At 35.2% G+C, this 18,267-nt stretch overlaps 1 protein-coding gene and 1 long non-coding RNA gene across 2 annotated transcripts; both read left to right on the forward strand.

The window, feature by feature from the left end:
• The first annotated feature begins 317 nt into the window (after positions 1-317).
• Positions 318-2,465, forward strand: LOC127858388 (uncharacterized). Its single transcript, XR_008038878.1, has 3 exons — positions 318-524; positions 1,084-1,194; positions 1,814-2,465. It is a non-coding gene; the product is annotated as an uncharacterized LOC127858388 (long non-coding RNA).
• A 12,081-nt stretch (positions 2,466-14,546) lies between these two features.
• LOC127857458 (uncharacterized) lies at positions 14,547-15,152 on the forward strand. The gene has a single exon (XM_052393853.1). It carries the CDS (start codon positions 14,547-14,549, stop codon positions 15,150-15,152), a length of 606 nt encoding a protein of 201 aa, XP_052249813.1.
• The last annotated feature ends 3,115 nt before the right edge of the window (positions 15,153-18,267 follow it).

The raw sequence follows: 18,267 nt of genomic DNA on the forward strand, positions 1-18,267 counted from the left end.
TGGCTGTTGTAATAGTAGTAGTAGTTTTGCAGAAGTAGTAGTAGTAGTAGTACTAGTAGTAGAAGTAAAAGTAGTAACTTTCAAAGCAATGTCTACAAGTTTAAATTCCTTAACCCTGTTCAAGGTGTATACACACTCAATATTTAACTACAGTCCAGGTTTGCAATTAACAAACTATCTGAAAAGCCTGTGTGTGAGTCAGATGTGTCTGCAGCTAATCTATTGGTTATAAAATATCACAGCCTTTTCTGATTGGCTGAGTTCAAATACAGAAAGTTTACCTGTTAGATTGAAATTATGGAGAAGGCGTATTGAAGAAAAAATGCATGTTAAACTTGTTGTTAAAATGAAGTTAATGTAATTTCACAAACAGTAGAGTTTAACTTAATGAGTTTTTCCATTAACAAGAATTTCTTAAAATAATAATGTATGGATATCATTTGGAAAGTGACATGAAATGTTGTTAAAAAGTGATGCATACAAGTGTTTCAGAAGTCTGTCTAGGAATAGAACAACAACTGAAGGTTTGTGCTTTTCATTATTTCTAAATATTCCTTTAAATTTATTCTTCTTATGTCATCATTGTAGACCTTTTTTATGTGACATTTTAGGTAAAAGTATGGCAAATATAGAAGTTTAAAAGCAGCTGTCACACACATTTTCACTAAGTGCAGTTTGCAGCTTGATAAAGGAAGTCCTATGTGGAGATATTAATAAGCTTGAATGTAGTATCGGAAGTTTATAATGCATGGCTAGGGAACTGAGGCTAAGGGAGTTATGTGCTGTGCATGATGAGAACTCAATGCTCATTAATGCTGTTAATGTTTATAAATAAATTAATTAAACCAATAGCATTGTTTTTTAGGTTTCACTGTACATTTTCATACCAATAGAATTACACATCATTCTAATTATAGCAATAATAAATTTGTACTAATCATACCTACAAATTTTGTTATGCTATGCTTTGTGATGTATTAACTTCATTGTAAGTTATTATTTAAAGACAATTTTACTAAATATTTAAAACAATACTTGAATTATTTTCTATATACATTTTTTCATTATGTGCTTTAACTGTAGCTGACAAGTTGATGGAAGATACTGCAGAGTTTGGCAGGGAAATAACCCAAGACAGCAAAGCGGCTCTTTTGGCGCATTTACCAAGAGGACTAACATGGCCACAAATTCATGGTAAATATTGTTATGCCCCGGGCTCATATAAGTAATTTAGTGTTAACCACCTGAAAGTATTTTGTCTTTTTGGTATCCAATATTTTGGTCTAGTTTCAATTACAGGTTATTTTTATATGAATTAGCAAATTAGCATATCTTTCATATAGCAATATCTGAATATAAAATTCCTATATATGTTTGAGTTTCCAGATACATGCTAGTGTACCCCGTTTTGGGGCATTTAAGAAAACAACAATATAAATTTCAAAATAAAAGAGAGTCATATAAAAATATAAGTTAAATCAACAATTTATTCACTTGAAAGTCTCAGTTTTCCTGTGTGGTTGCCTGTTTGCAAGTAGATTAAAGCCCGCTTGCAAACTTTAAGAGAATAAATTTCACTAAATGGAAAAGAAATAATTGCTAACTACTTAGGATCGTAAATGTTCGCTCAAATACAAAAAAGCCAGATGTACCGAATTGAGCAGTGATATGAAATATCTAAAATAGATTAAAATGTGAATGAGCATTGAAGTATAGATATTCAATCATATGATTGCTGCACATTTACTTTTACAGATGAATGTAAAAAACTTATGACTTTCTTGTAATATTGTTTGCTTTGTTTTTCTTTCAGAGATCATGCAGGAGCCGTACAGTATAACAGCAGTACAAGTTCTATAAAAGATCCACGACCTACTGAAGCCCAGCTAATTAACAAAAAAGTTTTTAAAAACTGTAATTTTATCCCACCTGGGTACTTATAATTTACTAACTGTCACTTGGAAAGTAATACATGTACATGCATTCATGTTCTGAATTTCTTTGAACAATAAAATTATATAAAAGTATTTTAATGAAATTGAGCACCTAAATTGCATTAAAGTGAAAGTAGCTGAGAAAAATAGTATCCTTAATTGTTCTCATGGGCAGCTACATATATTGTGACAAACATGAAGTAGCTAAAATAACTTAAATTTTTCATTTTGTTTCTTGTATATCGTTTGTACAGGGTTCGTGAATTGTTACTGTATATTACTTGACTTGCTTGTATTTTGTTACTTTGAATACATGTTGTTAAGGTTGCATTATACTTTTTAACTTTTAAAGTAGCGCCTGTTCTGTTATGTAAGGGCCTGATTTATGATAATGGACCTAGAGGCTTTGTAAGCATGTATTAAACAACACTTGTTTGATCTGAATAATTTGTTAAATAAATGTAACACAATTTGTAATCTGATGTTATATTTTGATGAATTGTGAACAAAATAATACATCGAAGAAACTAAGGCATTATGTTGATTTTTTGTTTTGTTTTAATCTAACCTTAAATTATGATTTATTTAAGCTGTGAGTATTGTATTCATTTAATACATAAATATTGTTTTTAGACCAGAAATTTCTTTTTCTATTCAGTGACCATGGTAAACGCTGGACAATTTTCCATGTTATACCAGGCATCCATGGAATATTAAACAAAGAAAAAACCTGGAACATTTTCCAGGGTTTTCCAGCCAGCATGGAAAAAATACCGTCCGAATACTCCATGTAATCTGGAAAACCCTGGAAAAAAATCCATGGTTTTCCATGGTTTTCCAGATTACATGGAGTATTCGGACGGTATTTATTCCATGCTGGCTGGAAAACCCTGGAAATTGTTCCATGGTAATTATTCCAGGGCGCCTGGAAAACCATGGAAACTATTCCAGGCTATTTCCACATACCATGGACAATTTTCCACCCTTTTTTTTTAAATATTGACGCTGGAAAAGGCTGGAAACTTAGTCCGAATACTCCAGCCTCATATTTTCCATGGATTTCCATGGAAAACCCTGGACAAAGTACACCCGGGTTAATGGCAAAATCAATGGTATATATTTTAACGTAATTTGTCATGATTTCGGATATACATTTTCGGATTCTTTTCCCCATTTATATCCGGACCGATTGATGTTGCGGGAAAATATGATCCCTGTTTACAACATGTTTATTTTTTTGCATTTATCCAAGAAACCTTTGATGAGATTGTTGAAAATTTGATGATAAAAAATATAGGTCAATATATTTAAAATGCCATAGCAACCATAAACATAATATATGGCTGTATATTTTGCAAATATGTTATGTTTATATTATTCAGAACTTGATTTAAGATTTGTGGAATGTTTATTAGATATTTTTATATAAGGTATTACTTTATTGGTATTTTTATCACTGTTAGACTCGAGCATGACTATTCATAGACATGATACTAAGCTATTAAATTCGTTTTAATGCCCATAACACATAGTTAACATGTGGAAACACTATGCAATTAAATTGACAGTGTTTTTTTTTTCATTTTTACTAATGATCCAAACATTGATAATGTTCACTAAAACAGAAAAATCATATTATGTTTACCTTTATTGATGAACCCTTTAAAAGTAGTGGGTAAACTATAAACCAATTTTAGGAAACCTTTCAAAATGGTGTTGCGATGTTTTTAATTGGACAGTATTATGTTATTGTTTGTGACGGCAGTCTGGCGTATTAATCAATAAAACATGCATGAAATTAAAGTATTGAATTTTAAAGCATTTTTAAACAACACTTAAAAGGGTACTTAAATATACAGAGTTAAAAGTTTATCATTGTAGAGTTAGACATTATGATCCATTAATTATAAACTTCACTGAAGAATATATGAGTTGTTTTAGCTGTGAAACTCAGTTAATTATAATAAATGAACAGGTATCATCCACTCAGGTATATAACATACACAGTAGATTTGCTTGTCAACAGGCCAATATTGTATTAAGTTCAGTATTTAAGAACAAATACTTGATTATCACATTGTATTCAAAGTAAGGTTGTCTGATAATAAATGTTAAATGAAATAATACATTGTTTAAATTGATTCAGGTACATTACCCTAGTTGCTCTCTAGGATTGCATGCTCAATGATGCTGAATCTTTAATAAAGTGTTTGCTTGAGTTACAATTTAGTATCAGATTGTAGGTTACAATTTAGTATTGGATTGTAGGTTACAATCTAGTATTGGATTGTAGGCTTATTTGAGCATTGCTCTCGGAAAACAGGGTTAAATGCATATGCTTTAGGTGTCGTCCCAGATCACCTTGTGCAGTCCACACAGGCTAATCAGGGACAACACTTTCTGCTTTTATGGTATTTTTCATTTAAAGAAAGTCCCTTCTAAGCAAAAATCCAGATTTGGCAGAAAGTGTCGTCCCTGATTAGCCTATACAGACTGCACAGGCTAATCTGGGAATGCATTTAACTTACATGCATTTTATTATTAAGCCCTGTTTTCCCAGAGCACGGTTAATTTATTTGTTGAATTTGATTTGTCTCCCTTTAAACCTAACATAGAACATAATAAAGAGTTGAAGTAAGAACACGACTTTTTATGCCCCTAACGGGCGGCATATAGTTTTCGCATTGTCTGTCTGTCTGTTTGTCTGTCTGTCTGTCTGTCCGGCATACTTTTCGTGTCCGCTCTCTGTTTCAAGTAGTTCTCATCCAATCTTCACTAAACTTGGTCATAAGTTGTACTGGATAATGTCTAGGCCAAGTTCAAACATGGGTCATGGCGGGCCAAAAACTAGGACACAGGGTCACTTAGTGCGTTTCAAACATTCATCATGGTATCCGCTCTCTTATTTAAGTAGTTTTCATCCAATCTTCCCCAAACTTGGTCAGAAGTTGTACCTAGGTAATGTCTATGCCAGTTCGAATATGGGCCATGCCAGGCCAAAAACTAGGTCACGGGGTCACTTAGTGTGTTTTAAACATTCAGCATGGTGTACGCTCTCTAATTCAAGTAGTTTTCATCCGATCTTCACCAAACTTGGTCATAAGTTTTATCTAGATGATCTCTAGGCCAAGTTCGACATGGGCCATGCCAGGCCAAAAACTAGTAAGTATAAGAAAAAAAAAATTCTACAGTTGACAAGAAGATATGTGCATTCCTGTTATTTGCATGCAAAGAATTGGCAGAAAAAAACATCTACAAACTGCAGCAGATAACATATGTAACAAAAAACAAAATTTATTTATTGAACATCTGTTATGCAGCAATTAATAGTTTAATAAAATAAAGGTGATGTATATCTCAAAAACATATACACAGTTATGCTTTTATGTAGTAACAAAGTTACAGTTGGGGCATCCGTATCGTGGGGACACATTTCTTGTTGTTTTAATATTTTGTTAAATGGTTTTTGGTTGTATAAAATAAAGATTGTCTCTGATGATGCATTACTTGTTTGATTCATCATTATAAATCATTTTATGTTAACAGCTTGGCTTTGTTAATGAGTGCCTAGTAAGAAGTTAGGCCATAAAAGCTTTCTTTTAATCATCAATCTCAATAAGTGATCATTTCTTCAAAACATCATGATTGGTGTTGTCTATTGTACAAATTATTTATTAATCACTCACATTTATACACATGTATGTGGACATTTTATTCATATATAGATACTACTTTCTTGCATCACTTTCATTCAGCTATTAATTATAATTTATTCGAGTGGAATTCATTTTATAAGGGTAACTGTAGAAGGTGCAGAATATTCATGTATTCATGGATAATAAAATTGCAGATACCAATAATGAAAATTGAGAATTATGTTTTTCAATAAATAATTACAACGGTGAGGGGGGAGGGGGGTTGAAGGAGGATGACAACTTTTTTTGTCATTAATTAATAGAACAATAAATGATAGTTACCATAATTGTGTGATTTTGTAACTTCCAAGAATACTTAAATACAAATTAAATGACCAAGAAGCAATATGATGACATCATGATCATCAACAACAATGACAATTATAATAATAATAATTGCAAAATCTCATGGTAATAGCTTGCATGTAGAAAACTAAAGAAAAAATGTTTTGTCAGTGATATTTATGTGAGGTCTAACTCTTTCAGTGCTGGAACCGAATTTTGAAGAGGCCATTGCAAACAGTTTTGATCCAGATGAGATGCCACAGAACATGGCGTCTCATCAGGATCCAAACTGTTTGCTATTCTGATAGTATCCTTTGAAAAAAATCTAAGAAAATGCTAGTTTTAGAAATTCAGCAGACGGCATTTTAGCAGACGACAAATTTCCCAGCATGCAAAGGGCTAAAGTAATAGAGGACAGAAATAATTTCATGATGAATTGCAGCTTTGCAAAAATTGGTCCCTGCAAATGTCACAGATTACTACATGTTATTAATGTATTATCTGGGGACTCACATTTCAATCTGCCCATGAACAATCCTGTGTATGAAGTTTCCGATGTCACGCCAGGCGGGTTTCCCCCAATGGCCCACGGCTTGAATATTAATTATTTGTAAACTGTTGCAACAAGGGTCAATATTTTGAGAAAAATAAACTTACTGGAAATCGTTCAATGTAATCCTGATCCGGCGACATATGTTTCAATTATTGTTGTTAATGCTTTTGACACCAAATGGACTTGATATTGGAAAGGGTTTTACATGAAATAAGTATCATACCTTGCTTGCTAAACAGTTGGTTATGATAATTTTCAAGTGTAAGATTTCTTAATCAATTAGAGAACTCTAAAAAAAATTTGTGTTGATATTTTGGACAATTAAGTGTAATAAATCTCAGTAAAAAAATTTGTCATTAATGATGAAAGTAACAAAATGGATGTACATGTATGATGATCCATTAATTAAACTCAAATGTCAATACTATAGATCTCAGCAAAAACTGCTTGAAAAAATGTATGATGGTTTTAATATTCCCCTGTCTTACTTATATAAGTATTACACAAATATACATTAATTCCACAATTCAGGGCATTGTACATGGAAGATTGATGTTAAAAATAAGCCTAAAGTATTTGGCTACTGTAACGTATTTGACTACAATATATTCGCTCTTACAATGAAAAGAGTTTATCTTGATCAACATTTAATGAACAATACTGAAATCTTACGCTGGCGGATGTAACAATATACGCTTAGGTCCATTAAACATTTCCCATCATTTGAATAGGAGAAATTCATTACCCCTAGGGCATTTTGAGTTACGTGCTTTCTTCTCAAATAACAGTAATGAATAATGGAATGTATAACACAAGTTGGCTGTTTTTTATGCCCATGGTGATGTCAAAATGGTGTGGTTTATCATATTTCGAATTGTATTCACATGAAATTGCAATTGGAAAGACTATAAAAAATAACAAATAATGATTAAGAAAGCATATGCTAAACGTCATATTTCAAACATAAATATTTATCTGGTCTGACAGTTTTATTAAGCTTATGTTACCTACTGCTTCATAAACATATTATCTAGAAATACTTTAGTCTGTATAATATGATATTTACATCAAAATGGATTGAATATAGAGCTAGTAAAATTTTAGTTATTTATCTGTGGTGTATATTATTACTTGGTTAATTAGAACTGCTGGAAAAATTAAGATACACAAAAGAAATTAATTATGTGTACTACAGTGGTATACTTCAATAATGTGATACACATATATGTGTGTTGTAATGCCCTACATGCAAACCCGTGTGTCCGAGTTTCTCCACTTCTCCTTAGAGTCTCCTCACTTCTCCCTAAATCAGTGTCCAGGGAGAAGTCACTTCTCCTAAAAATTTGAGCCCAGCGTGAGCCCTGTGACCAACACCCTCATGCTTAATAGTTGTAAAATATTATGCAATGTTGCAAAATATCTGAATGATAAATAACAAGAGGACCATGGGCCCTAAGGCGCTTACCTGAGACCCAAAAACAAAAGTGTGAGCTGATTCATGAAGATTAGACCAAAAAAGTGACAACAAGAGTATTAACATGTTTTATTTTATTTTAACTAGTAACCTAGTTTTTGGGCTCAGATGACCCAGTTTCAATCTCGGCCAAGATTCTATTGGGACAAATGTTCTGACAAAGTTTCATAAAGATTTGCCAATACATGTGGCTAATATAGAGTCTACAAGTTTTCACTGTGGCCATATACAAAAAGCCTTGCATCCGCCCCCCCCCCCCCCCTCCCCCTTCAGAGGAAATGTTTTTCAACAAACCAACATAATTCGAACTCGACCGAGCAGTCATTAGAACAAGTGTACTGATTAAGTTTCATTTTGATTGCACTAAAAATGTGACTTCTAGAGTGTTAACAAGGTTTTACTATACCCATATAAGGAAAAATGCCTGCCCTCTGGTGGCAATGTTTTTCTTCAAACCAGAACCATTTTTGAGCTCATCAGAGCTGTCATTAGAAAAAATGTTCTGACCAAGATTCATAAAAGATTGGACCATAAATGTGACCTTTAGGTAAATGTTTACGTTGCACGACAGACAATGCACGACAGACAAAAGTGGATCACAAAAACTCACCAAGAGGACGTTGTGCTCAGGTGAGCTTAAAAACCTCGACAAGACAGGACATACAGACACATCACGCAGTACACTAAATGTCATTGTGAAAACTGAATGTCATTGTGTAAACTGTCATGTCATGAAAACTGAGTCAAGCTGACCTAGTGAGCGTGTTTGACACCAATAATACACAATATTAATATAATAAGTATTAAATTGGAGGTGGGGGGGGGGGGGGTAGGGGGGGGTGCGGGGAGGGGGGGGGGGGGGTGAGAGGGGAGTAAAATATGGGGTGTGGTAATTTATAAGATGTTTAAAAAAAGAAAAACAATTGGGGGTGGGGGGGGGTAGGGGGAGTGAGAGGGGGGTAAAATGTGGTGTGTGGTAATTTATTAGATGTTTAAAAAAAATTGGGGGGGGGGTGGGGGTGGGGGGGGGTGGGGAGTGGGGGTGGGGGGGGTGGGGGATGGAGGGGGGGTATAATGTGGGGGTGTGGTATTTATATGTTTTTAAAAAAAAATGGGGGGATGGGGGGTAGGGGGGTGGGGATGTGTGAGGGGGGTAATAATGTGGAGTGTGGTAATTTATTAGATGTTTACAAAAATTATTTTTTTATTGGGGGGGATGGGGGGTGGGGGGGTAGGGGGGCGGGGTTGAGAGGGGGGTATAATGTGGGGTGTGGTAATTTATAAGATGTTTAATAAAAAATTGGGGGGGGTGGGGGTGAGATGGGGTAATAATGTGGGGTGTGGTTATTTATAAGATGTTTAAAAAAAAAATTGGGGGGGGGGGGTGGGGGAGTGAGAGGGGTGTATAATGTGGGGTGTGGTAATTTATTAGATGTTTAAAAAAAATTGAGGGGGTGGGGGTGGGGTGGTAGGGGGTTGGGGGGTGAGTGGGGGGTATAATGTGGGGTGTGGTAATTTATAAGATGTTTAAAAAAAAATTGTTGGGGGGGTGGGGGGTGGGGGGGTAGGGGGGAGTGAGAGGGGGTATAATGTGAGGTGTGGTAATTTATAAGATGTTTAAAAAAAAATTTGGGGGGGGGGGGTGGGGGGGTGGGGGGTGGGGGGGATGAGAGGGGGGTAATAATGTGGGGTGTGGTAATTTATAAGATGTTTAAAAAAAAATTGGGGGGAAGGCGGGGGTGGGGTGTGGGGGGTTAGGGGGAAGTGAGAGGGGGGGGTATAATGTGGGGTGTGGTAATTTATTAGATGTTTAAAAAAAATTATTTTTTTGGGGGGGGGTGGGGGGGAAGGGGGGTTGGGGGGTAAGGGGGGTGAGAGTGGGGTATAATGTGGGGTGTGGTAATCTATAAGATGTTTAAAAAAAATGTGGGGTGGGGTGGTGGGGGGTGGGGGGAGTGAGAGGGGGTTATAATGTGGGGTGTGGTAATTTATTAGATGTTTAAAAAAAAAATCTTGGCGGGGGGGGTGGGGGGGTAGGGGGGGTGGGGGGTGTAGGGGGTGGGGGTGAGAGGGGGTAATAATGTGGGGTGGGGTAATTTATTAGATGTTTAAAAAAAATTGGGGGGGGGGGTGGGGTGGGGGTGGGGGGGGGTGACATGATCATCTGCGGGCGCTCTCAAAATCCGTTCCTGCCCTCGTGAACTGTATTGAAATAATCGAATTATTTTGTCAATGTCGAATGAACAAAACATTGTTTTCAATGATATTTTCATTTATTTTGGTATGTGTGATTTGTTTATGCAATAATAGCGAAAATACACATTTTCTCGGACATGATCATCTGCGGGCGCTCTCAAAATCCGTTCCTGCCCTCGTGCCCAGGAACGGATTTTTTGAGCGCCCGCAGATGATCATGCCCTCGAAAACGTGTATTATCCCTATAGTGATGCAGGAGACCCTGCTTTAATCCACTGTGGGAGCTCACCTTATAATCATGCTTATCAACACAAATATAATTTTCTTTTTGTCATTAAAGTCCACTGAAGGGCGTTGCCACCTTTCCAACGAAGGTGAAAAAACACTGGTGTCTATCCCTGAGTAGTCTTATTTATAAGACGTGCAAAGAATTTAGAGATACTTTTTATATGGGCTAAATTCTTTGGAACGTCTTATCGAGGAAAAGTCAAAAATGTGTTGGAAACAAGAAAGTTTTAATTTTCATCGATTTGCGTAAAATTGCGAAACAACATTACCAACTCATTCTGTTTTAGTTCAGAAGTCCATTTTTACCTCAAATATCGTCAAATTGAAGTTGGAAAGGCATCAATTCTTCAGTTAAACTTCTGCTTAAATCGCAAACCAATCACTGACCTGTACTCAGGCTGTAGCCATGTCATGAAACTGATTTGAATATGAACCAATCAGAAAAAGGCATTATGGTGTAACGTGTACGCGTAATTTTATTAAACATGAGCTTTTAACACCAACTTTTACCTAACTAGATCTAGTATGCTAATCTTTGTCTATTTAATAAGCATATGTTCAAAACAGATATGGTGCAGTTTCTATTCACTGTTCTAAGTTTCAGCAAGTTTTTATGCATGTCTTTTTCGCACCTCTGTCTGTGTTGTTTTATTTACTTACATCCTACCTTACATAGGAGGACAGTATACTGTACGATCTGTATCAAAATTATTTGTGTACAGTATAAAAATAAAAGATGTAATTTATTTCTGAACTTTTTAATTGTCAATTTAGAAAAAAAAAAAAAGCTAAACAGGGCTCAACATTAACATGAAAACCAACTTGCCCTGCCGGGCAAGTACTTAGAAAATCTAATTGCCCTGAATGTAAAGCCACTTGCCCAAACATGAAATATCACATTAACTGTAAACCTCATATTTTTTTAATAAAGATCAAAATGATACACTACCAAACCTTTTTCATTTTTGCACATTTAACAAAATGATTACAGCAATTAAAGTCTAATTAAACTAGACATTTCTTGACTGCTAACAGTTCTGTAAACAACACGTGAACCGAAACAAAAATGTCAATTGACATGAAGCAAAAGATTGTTGAAAATGTATGTTGCAAAATAAGAATTATATATTTACGGCGTTTTTAAAAATAAGTTTGGAAATGCATGCGCCTCATGCGTAATTAGTTCGGACTTCCGCAATCAACAATCGCCACGGTAAATTCGTGCATTAGGTAAATTGTTCCTGATTATTTGTACTAATTACCACAGAAACACACACTTTTCTTTGTTCTTTTTAGCACTTGCCTGGACGGACTACTAGATTATAAAATAACTTGCCCAGACCCAACCTTTACTTGCCAGGGGCAATCGGACAACCGTTAATGTTGAGCCCTGCTAAATTAATCCAAAAAAGTATAACATCGGTTTACTATGTAACGCTCTGCACCACAACAGACGAACGCAAACTGTATTTTACGCTGTTTATTCTCCCACTTTAAACCAGATGCTTTACATCGAGGTCGTGTTATCGATTTATATCTACACAGCGAGGGAATCGAGAGATATTGAAAACTTGAATAGTGGTTGGATTTAAATTGATCAGGCGTGCAAAATTCAAAGTGTCATTACATAATTTCTATGGAACATTATCGAGAAATGAATTATCTACACAGGTATGTAAATATTATTGCAATCCGTTGATATTATGTGTCTTATATCGGGGCTTGAATGTTGCGCACAAAATCCTTGCGCAACAATATAGACAAAGAATGAAAAATTCCCACCATTAATTTGGTCTTTCCCTCTTTGTACGCTCAAAATATTACCCATATAAAAAGGAGCTTATTATTAAAGAGCGTCAAAAATTTGGACTAATCCCTGATGTGTTTGCTGCAAACATCTTTAGTCAGTAATACACAAAGTTTCTCAAGATAGAGGAATTGAACTAAAGCTGATGACAAAAACCATCAGTTGTATTTACAATTCTGAGCTAGGGATCAATAAACTATAAAACCTGTTAACATAAGTTGTGTTGCTTTGGCTATGCAAATAGGATCGAACCAGTCATGGGACGAATCATCAAATTATGATCTTGTGGTAAAGTAAATGAATGATAATTCGCTTTGTTTAAATATATGGTAAACAAACAATAAAAACTTATTATTTAAAATGTGCCTACCACACTTGCCATTGTGTTTGTTGCAAAATGGAACTGCATGTGTCCGTTTCTCGGAAATAAAAGGAACACAATATTCCCGCGATGTTTATAGCGTCAATATTTTCTGTAGTCGTGAAAATAGCTTTTTTTAATCAATTCGTTCCTCCGCATTTCGTACCAAAATGTTGTCCAAACTCAGTAACACCGTCGTTGCTATGCCGAGTTGCAATGAGAAAAAATAATCCAAAAATAATTTTGCACAATAATATAAGTTGCCAGATAATTACAGAAATTTACACAGTAAGAGGCACTTTTGCTCCCTTTATAATATCGCGAGGGATATGACTGAAGTTCGGAGAGGGCCCATATCCGCGGAAAATCTTTTAGTGAATGGGTAAGGCTGTATGAGTTTTATAATAACACTCCGAACATGGAAACACTGTTCACCAACGTCATGAACTAGTAATAAATTTGCTGAGGTTGTATCTGGTCCAACGATAGAAATGTAAGGATAAAACCGAAAAGAACGGAAATTGCCATTCGGTTATTTTCGTTAAAAAAAACAACGTATAATGCCACCTCCGCGGTGTCAAATATGGGCATATGTCATATTGTAAACACGCATTATGTAGCCAAAAACGGTAATTGGTATAATTATGTAGTATACATAAATAAAGTAAAAAATAAATAGATATATGTATGGTTAATATACCTATAGATGTTGGTCCATAGACGAGTAAATTGTTATTGTTTACATTCGGGATTTTCCGTGCATTCGCACTGATGGTTGGCAAAAATACTGGTTACAGTAATGTAAAACATGTATAAAAGACTTTTGTTTAGACAATATAACGATAAAATAATCCGAAATAAACATCAAATCTCTTCAATAATAGCGCAATTAAATCATATTTTGTACCAATAAATTTGTATTCATAAATATATTTACGTCTTTATAAAAATACAAATAAGTTATTAGCATCAGAGTTATCGTGATCGGAAGACTAAATACTGAAAATCCCCCCCCCCCCCCCCAAAAAAAAATAAAAATAAATAAGCCGTATTCTTTCTTATAGTAAGACTTTTAAATGATGTTTAAAAAAATAATGAAACATATATTTATTTGATCACAACTAATATGATTATAGGTGCTACCTTACTGAATGCATATGAAAAGCGACTGGCCTAATATAGAAACAAAACATGTACATGTGACCTGCCTTTGCCAATGAAAACAACCAGTATAATTTAAATCATGTATTAGCTAAGTGACTTTTGATATTAAGTCAGAAACATTAAATGACGTAACGGAGATTTACACGATCACGTATAGGGTATAGCTAACGTTTGTAATGTTGTTACGTTGATGCTTGAGAAAAAAATGGTTATCGGTAAAATTAATTTATCTCACGGCTTCTTTCTGACCTCGCATGGCGTGGTTCCTCATTAAAAGCCGTGTAACTAATAATCGATTCTTCTGTAAATTAAAGGGGTATCTTGCATTAACATTAATAGTATATACATGTATGTACACAATTAGAAAGGTATGGAATAAGAGAAAGCCCCCGCCCCGCCATAATGTGGCACAACTGACTGGTTAAACCGTCAAATTATTAAAGGATCTATTTGTTTGTTTTATGCTGTTTTAAAGCAATTAATTGTCAATAGTTTTAAATGTTCTTTAGTGCAACTGTTCAAATGTCGCATTTAACAAGTGTGCGTTCATTGAGTTATAACTACAGCTGAGTGTTGTCTGAAATTTAATATCCCACACCCTTTTATCTTAAACTCCGCTCTTTCCCCTAACATGATATAATATTACCGCGCCTGGTATCCTACTCGACCCCTACAACCCTGTACTGGGTGACTCAAGCCTCTCTGCGCTCTCTTCGCGCTGGTCAGACGTACAACTCAAAGCATGTTTCAAATGGATTCTCCCAGTAATGTTTACCAATTCAGAAATAAATGTCGGTACTGGGTGAGATCAAATCAATTCTGGGGGCCTATTCAGTGGAAGGCTTTGTGGTCGACTTCGAGGCAGGATCCTGGGGAGCGATTAGACATGTTTTTCCAGGCGTAGAAATTAAAGGGTGCGTGTTCCACTGGGCAAAGTCTGTGTGGCGCCATGTACAGGCAGTAGGGCTTGGTCCAGCCTATATGGAGCGCAAGGACCTGTGGGATTATGTCCGCAAGTTACTTGTGCTTCCATTTGTGCCGTCTAGTCAGATCGAACCTCTGTTCAGGAACCTCGCGCAGCGTGCCAACACAGAACCTCTGAGGAAACTGATCAATTACATTGACTCAACCTGGATTCAGTCTTTGACCTTCCCAATACAGAGTTGGTGTATTTACGGGTTACACATCAGGACCAACAACGATGTGGAAGGATTTCACACACGTTTGAATGGCGTTTCTGGTGGTAGATCACTGACATTCTACAAACTTGTTCCTGCACTCAGAAAACAAGCACTGGAGGCTGAGTTGGACATTGACCAGCTGGTTGATAATGGTGTTGGCAGACGACAAAGAAACCGGTATAGGGAATCTGACCGAAAGATTTTTGATGCCTAGGATAAGTATGAGGCCAAAGAGCTCACTACATCGGGACTCTTGAGATTAGTGAGTAGGTTGTACGGTGCGGCTGAAAATAAAGTCTAGAAATTGTCTAGAATTGTGAAAACTCACCAGCAGGAAGTGTATATACTGTTCAATGTGAAATGGGATTTCTTGGCAATATTATTTTAGTTTTTTTAATCAATCATAATTTGTATTTTATTTTCAAAGTTATTTCTGTCTGTATATTCCTGAAAAAAGTATTAATGATTTAGATGCATATTATTACATTATGGTGAAATAAAAATAAATGTATAAATTTAAGATTGTGTTTTGTTTATTCTAAATATTTTTTTTATTTATCATTATTTTTATTTTATTTTCAAAGTTTTTTCTGTCTGTATATTCTTGAAAAAAGTATTAATGATTTAGATGCATATTATAACATTATGGTGAAATAAAAATAAATGTACATAAATTAAGATTGTGTTTTGTTTATTCTAAATAATTATTGTATTTATCACTATTTTTATTTTGTTTTCAAAGTTTTTTCTGTCTGTTTATTCTTGAAAAAAATATTTATGATTTAGATGCATATTATATCATTATGGTAAAATAAAAATAAATGTATATGAATTAAGATTGTGTTTTGTTTAAACTAAATATTTATTTTATTTATCATCATTTTTATTTCTTAAAGTTTTTTCTGTCTGTATATTCTTGAAAAAAAGTATTTATGATTTAGATGCATATTATTACAGTCATTCTGGTGAAATAAAAATTAATGTTTTAGATGATGGCAGCTCAATTAAATAATTTGAGCAACCATTAATCTCATTAGTGTCATCTTACATGACAAATCCAATTAGTGGTTCATAATTGATTACACCTTTCTCATCTAATCAATATCTTGGGAGGTGTAACGTCCAGGCTTAGAGGGTGTAAAGACCAGGGGTGTAACGTCCAGGGGGTGTAACGACTGGACACCCTCCCAGTTAACAACGTCAAACCGTTGCAGCCCGGCGCAGGCGGTTCGCATTTTGACTGCGATGTACGCTGAGTGAGAGTTCCGGACCGTCGGTAAAATCCGGGTGGTAGCGCCGTCTGATGTGCGTCCCGGCGCGAGATCCGTTCCGAGTGTTTCCGGACAGAATCATCGCGCCCGTCTGGGAGCCCAGAAAGCGCCCCGGAAAAAAACAACACCCTACTTCCGTTTGTACCTGTCATACACAAATCACCTTTTTAATTTTATGTACTAGACTGAGACCAACAGTTATAAAAGAACTCAATCTAGGATGTAAAACTTGGTCTCATCTCAATGTGACCTGTTCACAGATAGATGAGAAGGCAAATAAAACGTCGTTAATTAAAAAAAGGAAAGCATACTTTATATTTTAAGGAGCCTTTGTCCTGTGTCACGTAATCGTTCATAGTTCATGGACGACACATAGTTATAACAATGTTCAGTACCCTTAAATTACTGGTGTGTAGCCTATCATTCGATATCTTGTCATGCGCGTATTGCCAAGATGACGAGATTTGCATTAACTACCATTTTCTCGTGTCGGGCATGGGGCAAGTCCGTCCCTCTCTATTAATGTTTGTTTCTCTGCATAATGTGAGATAAAATATTCAACAACACATATCAATTTCTAATCCAGTTTAATGTCTGACTTAACTAATATTTTCAGTTGTACAAATACGTTGTGATTGCTACATGATTGCATCTTCTTCCATCTGTTCACCTCTAGGTCTAAATGCTAACTGACTCTTTTCCTCTAACATTTGCCCCGTGAAACTCAGTTATGAATCCCATTGGTCAGTGTTTTGTGCGTGCTTATTGCTGATTGGCTAGATCACTAAAGATACTGAATCAATGATGCCCTGGGAACGGGATAAACAAACCACCCAAATATTTACAAGCTTTATCAAACCTTTTGATGAGAGATTTAACTGTATAAACACTTTTGCCTGACCAATACAAACATACCCGGCCTTGTGTCAACTATACTATTCTTTAATCTCTCCCTCATCGTATAAGCTTATTTGAACATATGTGCACATTGTGACTGTCATGTTTACTGGCCCTTTTGATAAAATTTTCAATATTTCTTACATGAGGTAAACCCACATATTCCACCTACAATTTCTAACCATAATGTGACATCCCGTTTTGGCAAATGGACAAAAATAAAATAAAAATGTTTTAAATAAGCATTTTTTGTTATGATATGTGTGAGGAAACAGTTATAATGAACATGCTCTCAAATATCCATTATATGCATCTTTTTACGATGTAAAAAAACCGGAAAATTATAACGCGTTGCAACGCGAAACGATTTAATAATTTGAAGAATACTGTTGTTGTCGTCATATTTTGTAATACTACGAGGATTGCTAATACGTGTATAAAGTATAAAATTCATCATTCATTGTATGAGCACGGCTTGCCGATTGGTCTAGGCGATAGACTTATACGTGAGCTTTTAGATCCAATGTTTTACATTTATCAATATAAAGCATTTAATGACAAACTTCAATACTTGCCGAAATCTGTGAAAAGGTCCGTTTAAACAAACGAAATAACCTAGTGACCACTAAGCAAATAGCGCTTCGTGGTAGCGATAAAGATGTGTGCACCTTAACGACGCGGGTCCGAAATCTGATAAAGGAAATATTTGTATGCAACAATAAATTGTATTTATAAAAAGGAATCTACATATTATAGTTTGTATTCAAAATTAAGTGACATGTTTATTCAACAATAAATTGTAATTTTATGACGGCATTTGAAATAGTATTGTTTTTAAATTGAGTGAGATGTTGTTGTTTTATTCATTAAAAAACGAACACATGTGAGCAAACCCTTTAAAAACTAAAATGGATACTGAGCTACGGTAATTATATTCGAATTATATTCTATTAACATTTCAAACTAATTTCCTAGAAGTTATTTTTTTAGAAAAAGGCTACGATTATCATTTAGAGAACGTTTTTAGGAGTGAAGCAGATATGAGCCTCGCGCTGGGAAATCGGGGCTTAACACACGTGTGCACCTGTATTTCTAGGAAATAAACGTTAAGTATGTAGGAGTGGGGCAGATATGAGCCTCGCTCCAGGAAAATAGGGCTTA

The sequence above is a fragment of the Dreissena polymorpha genome, chromosome 14 (genome assembly GCF_020536995.1).
Source record: "Dreissena polymorpha isolate Duluth1 chromosome 14, UMN_Dpol_1.0, whole genome shotgun sequence".
NCBI classification, from domain to species: Eukaryota; Metazoa; Mollusca; class Bivalvia; order Myida; family Dreissenidae; genus Dreissena; species Dreissena polymorpha.

What these genes read in the sequence shown, in the direction of transcription:
- LOC127857458 (XM_052393853.1), top strand. Translation starts at nt 14,547, where the DNA reads ATGTCGGTACTGGGTGAGATCAAATCAATTCTGGGGGCCTATTCAGTG.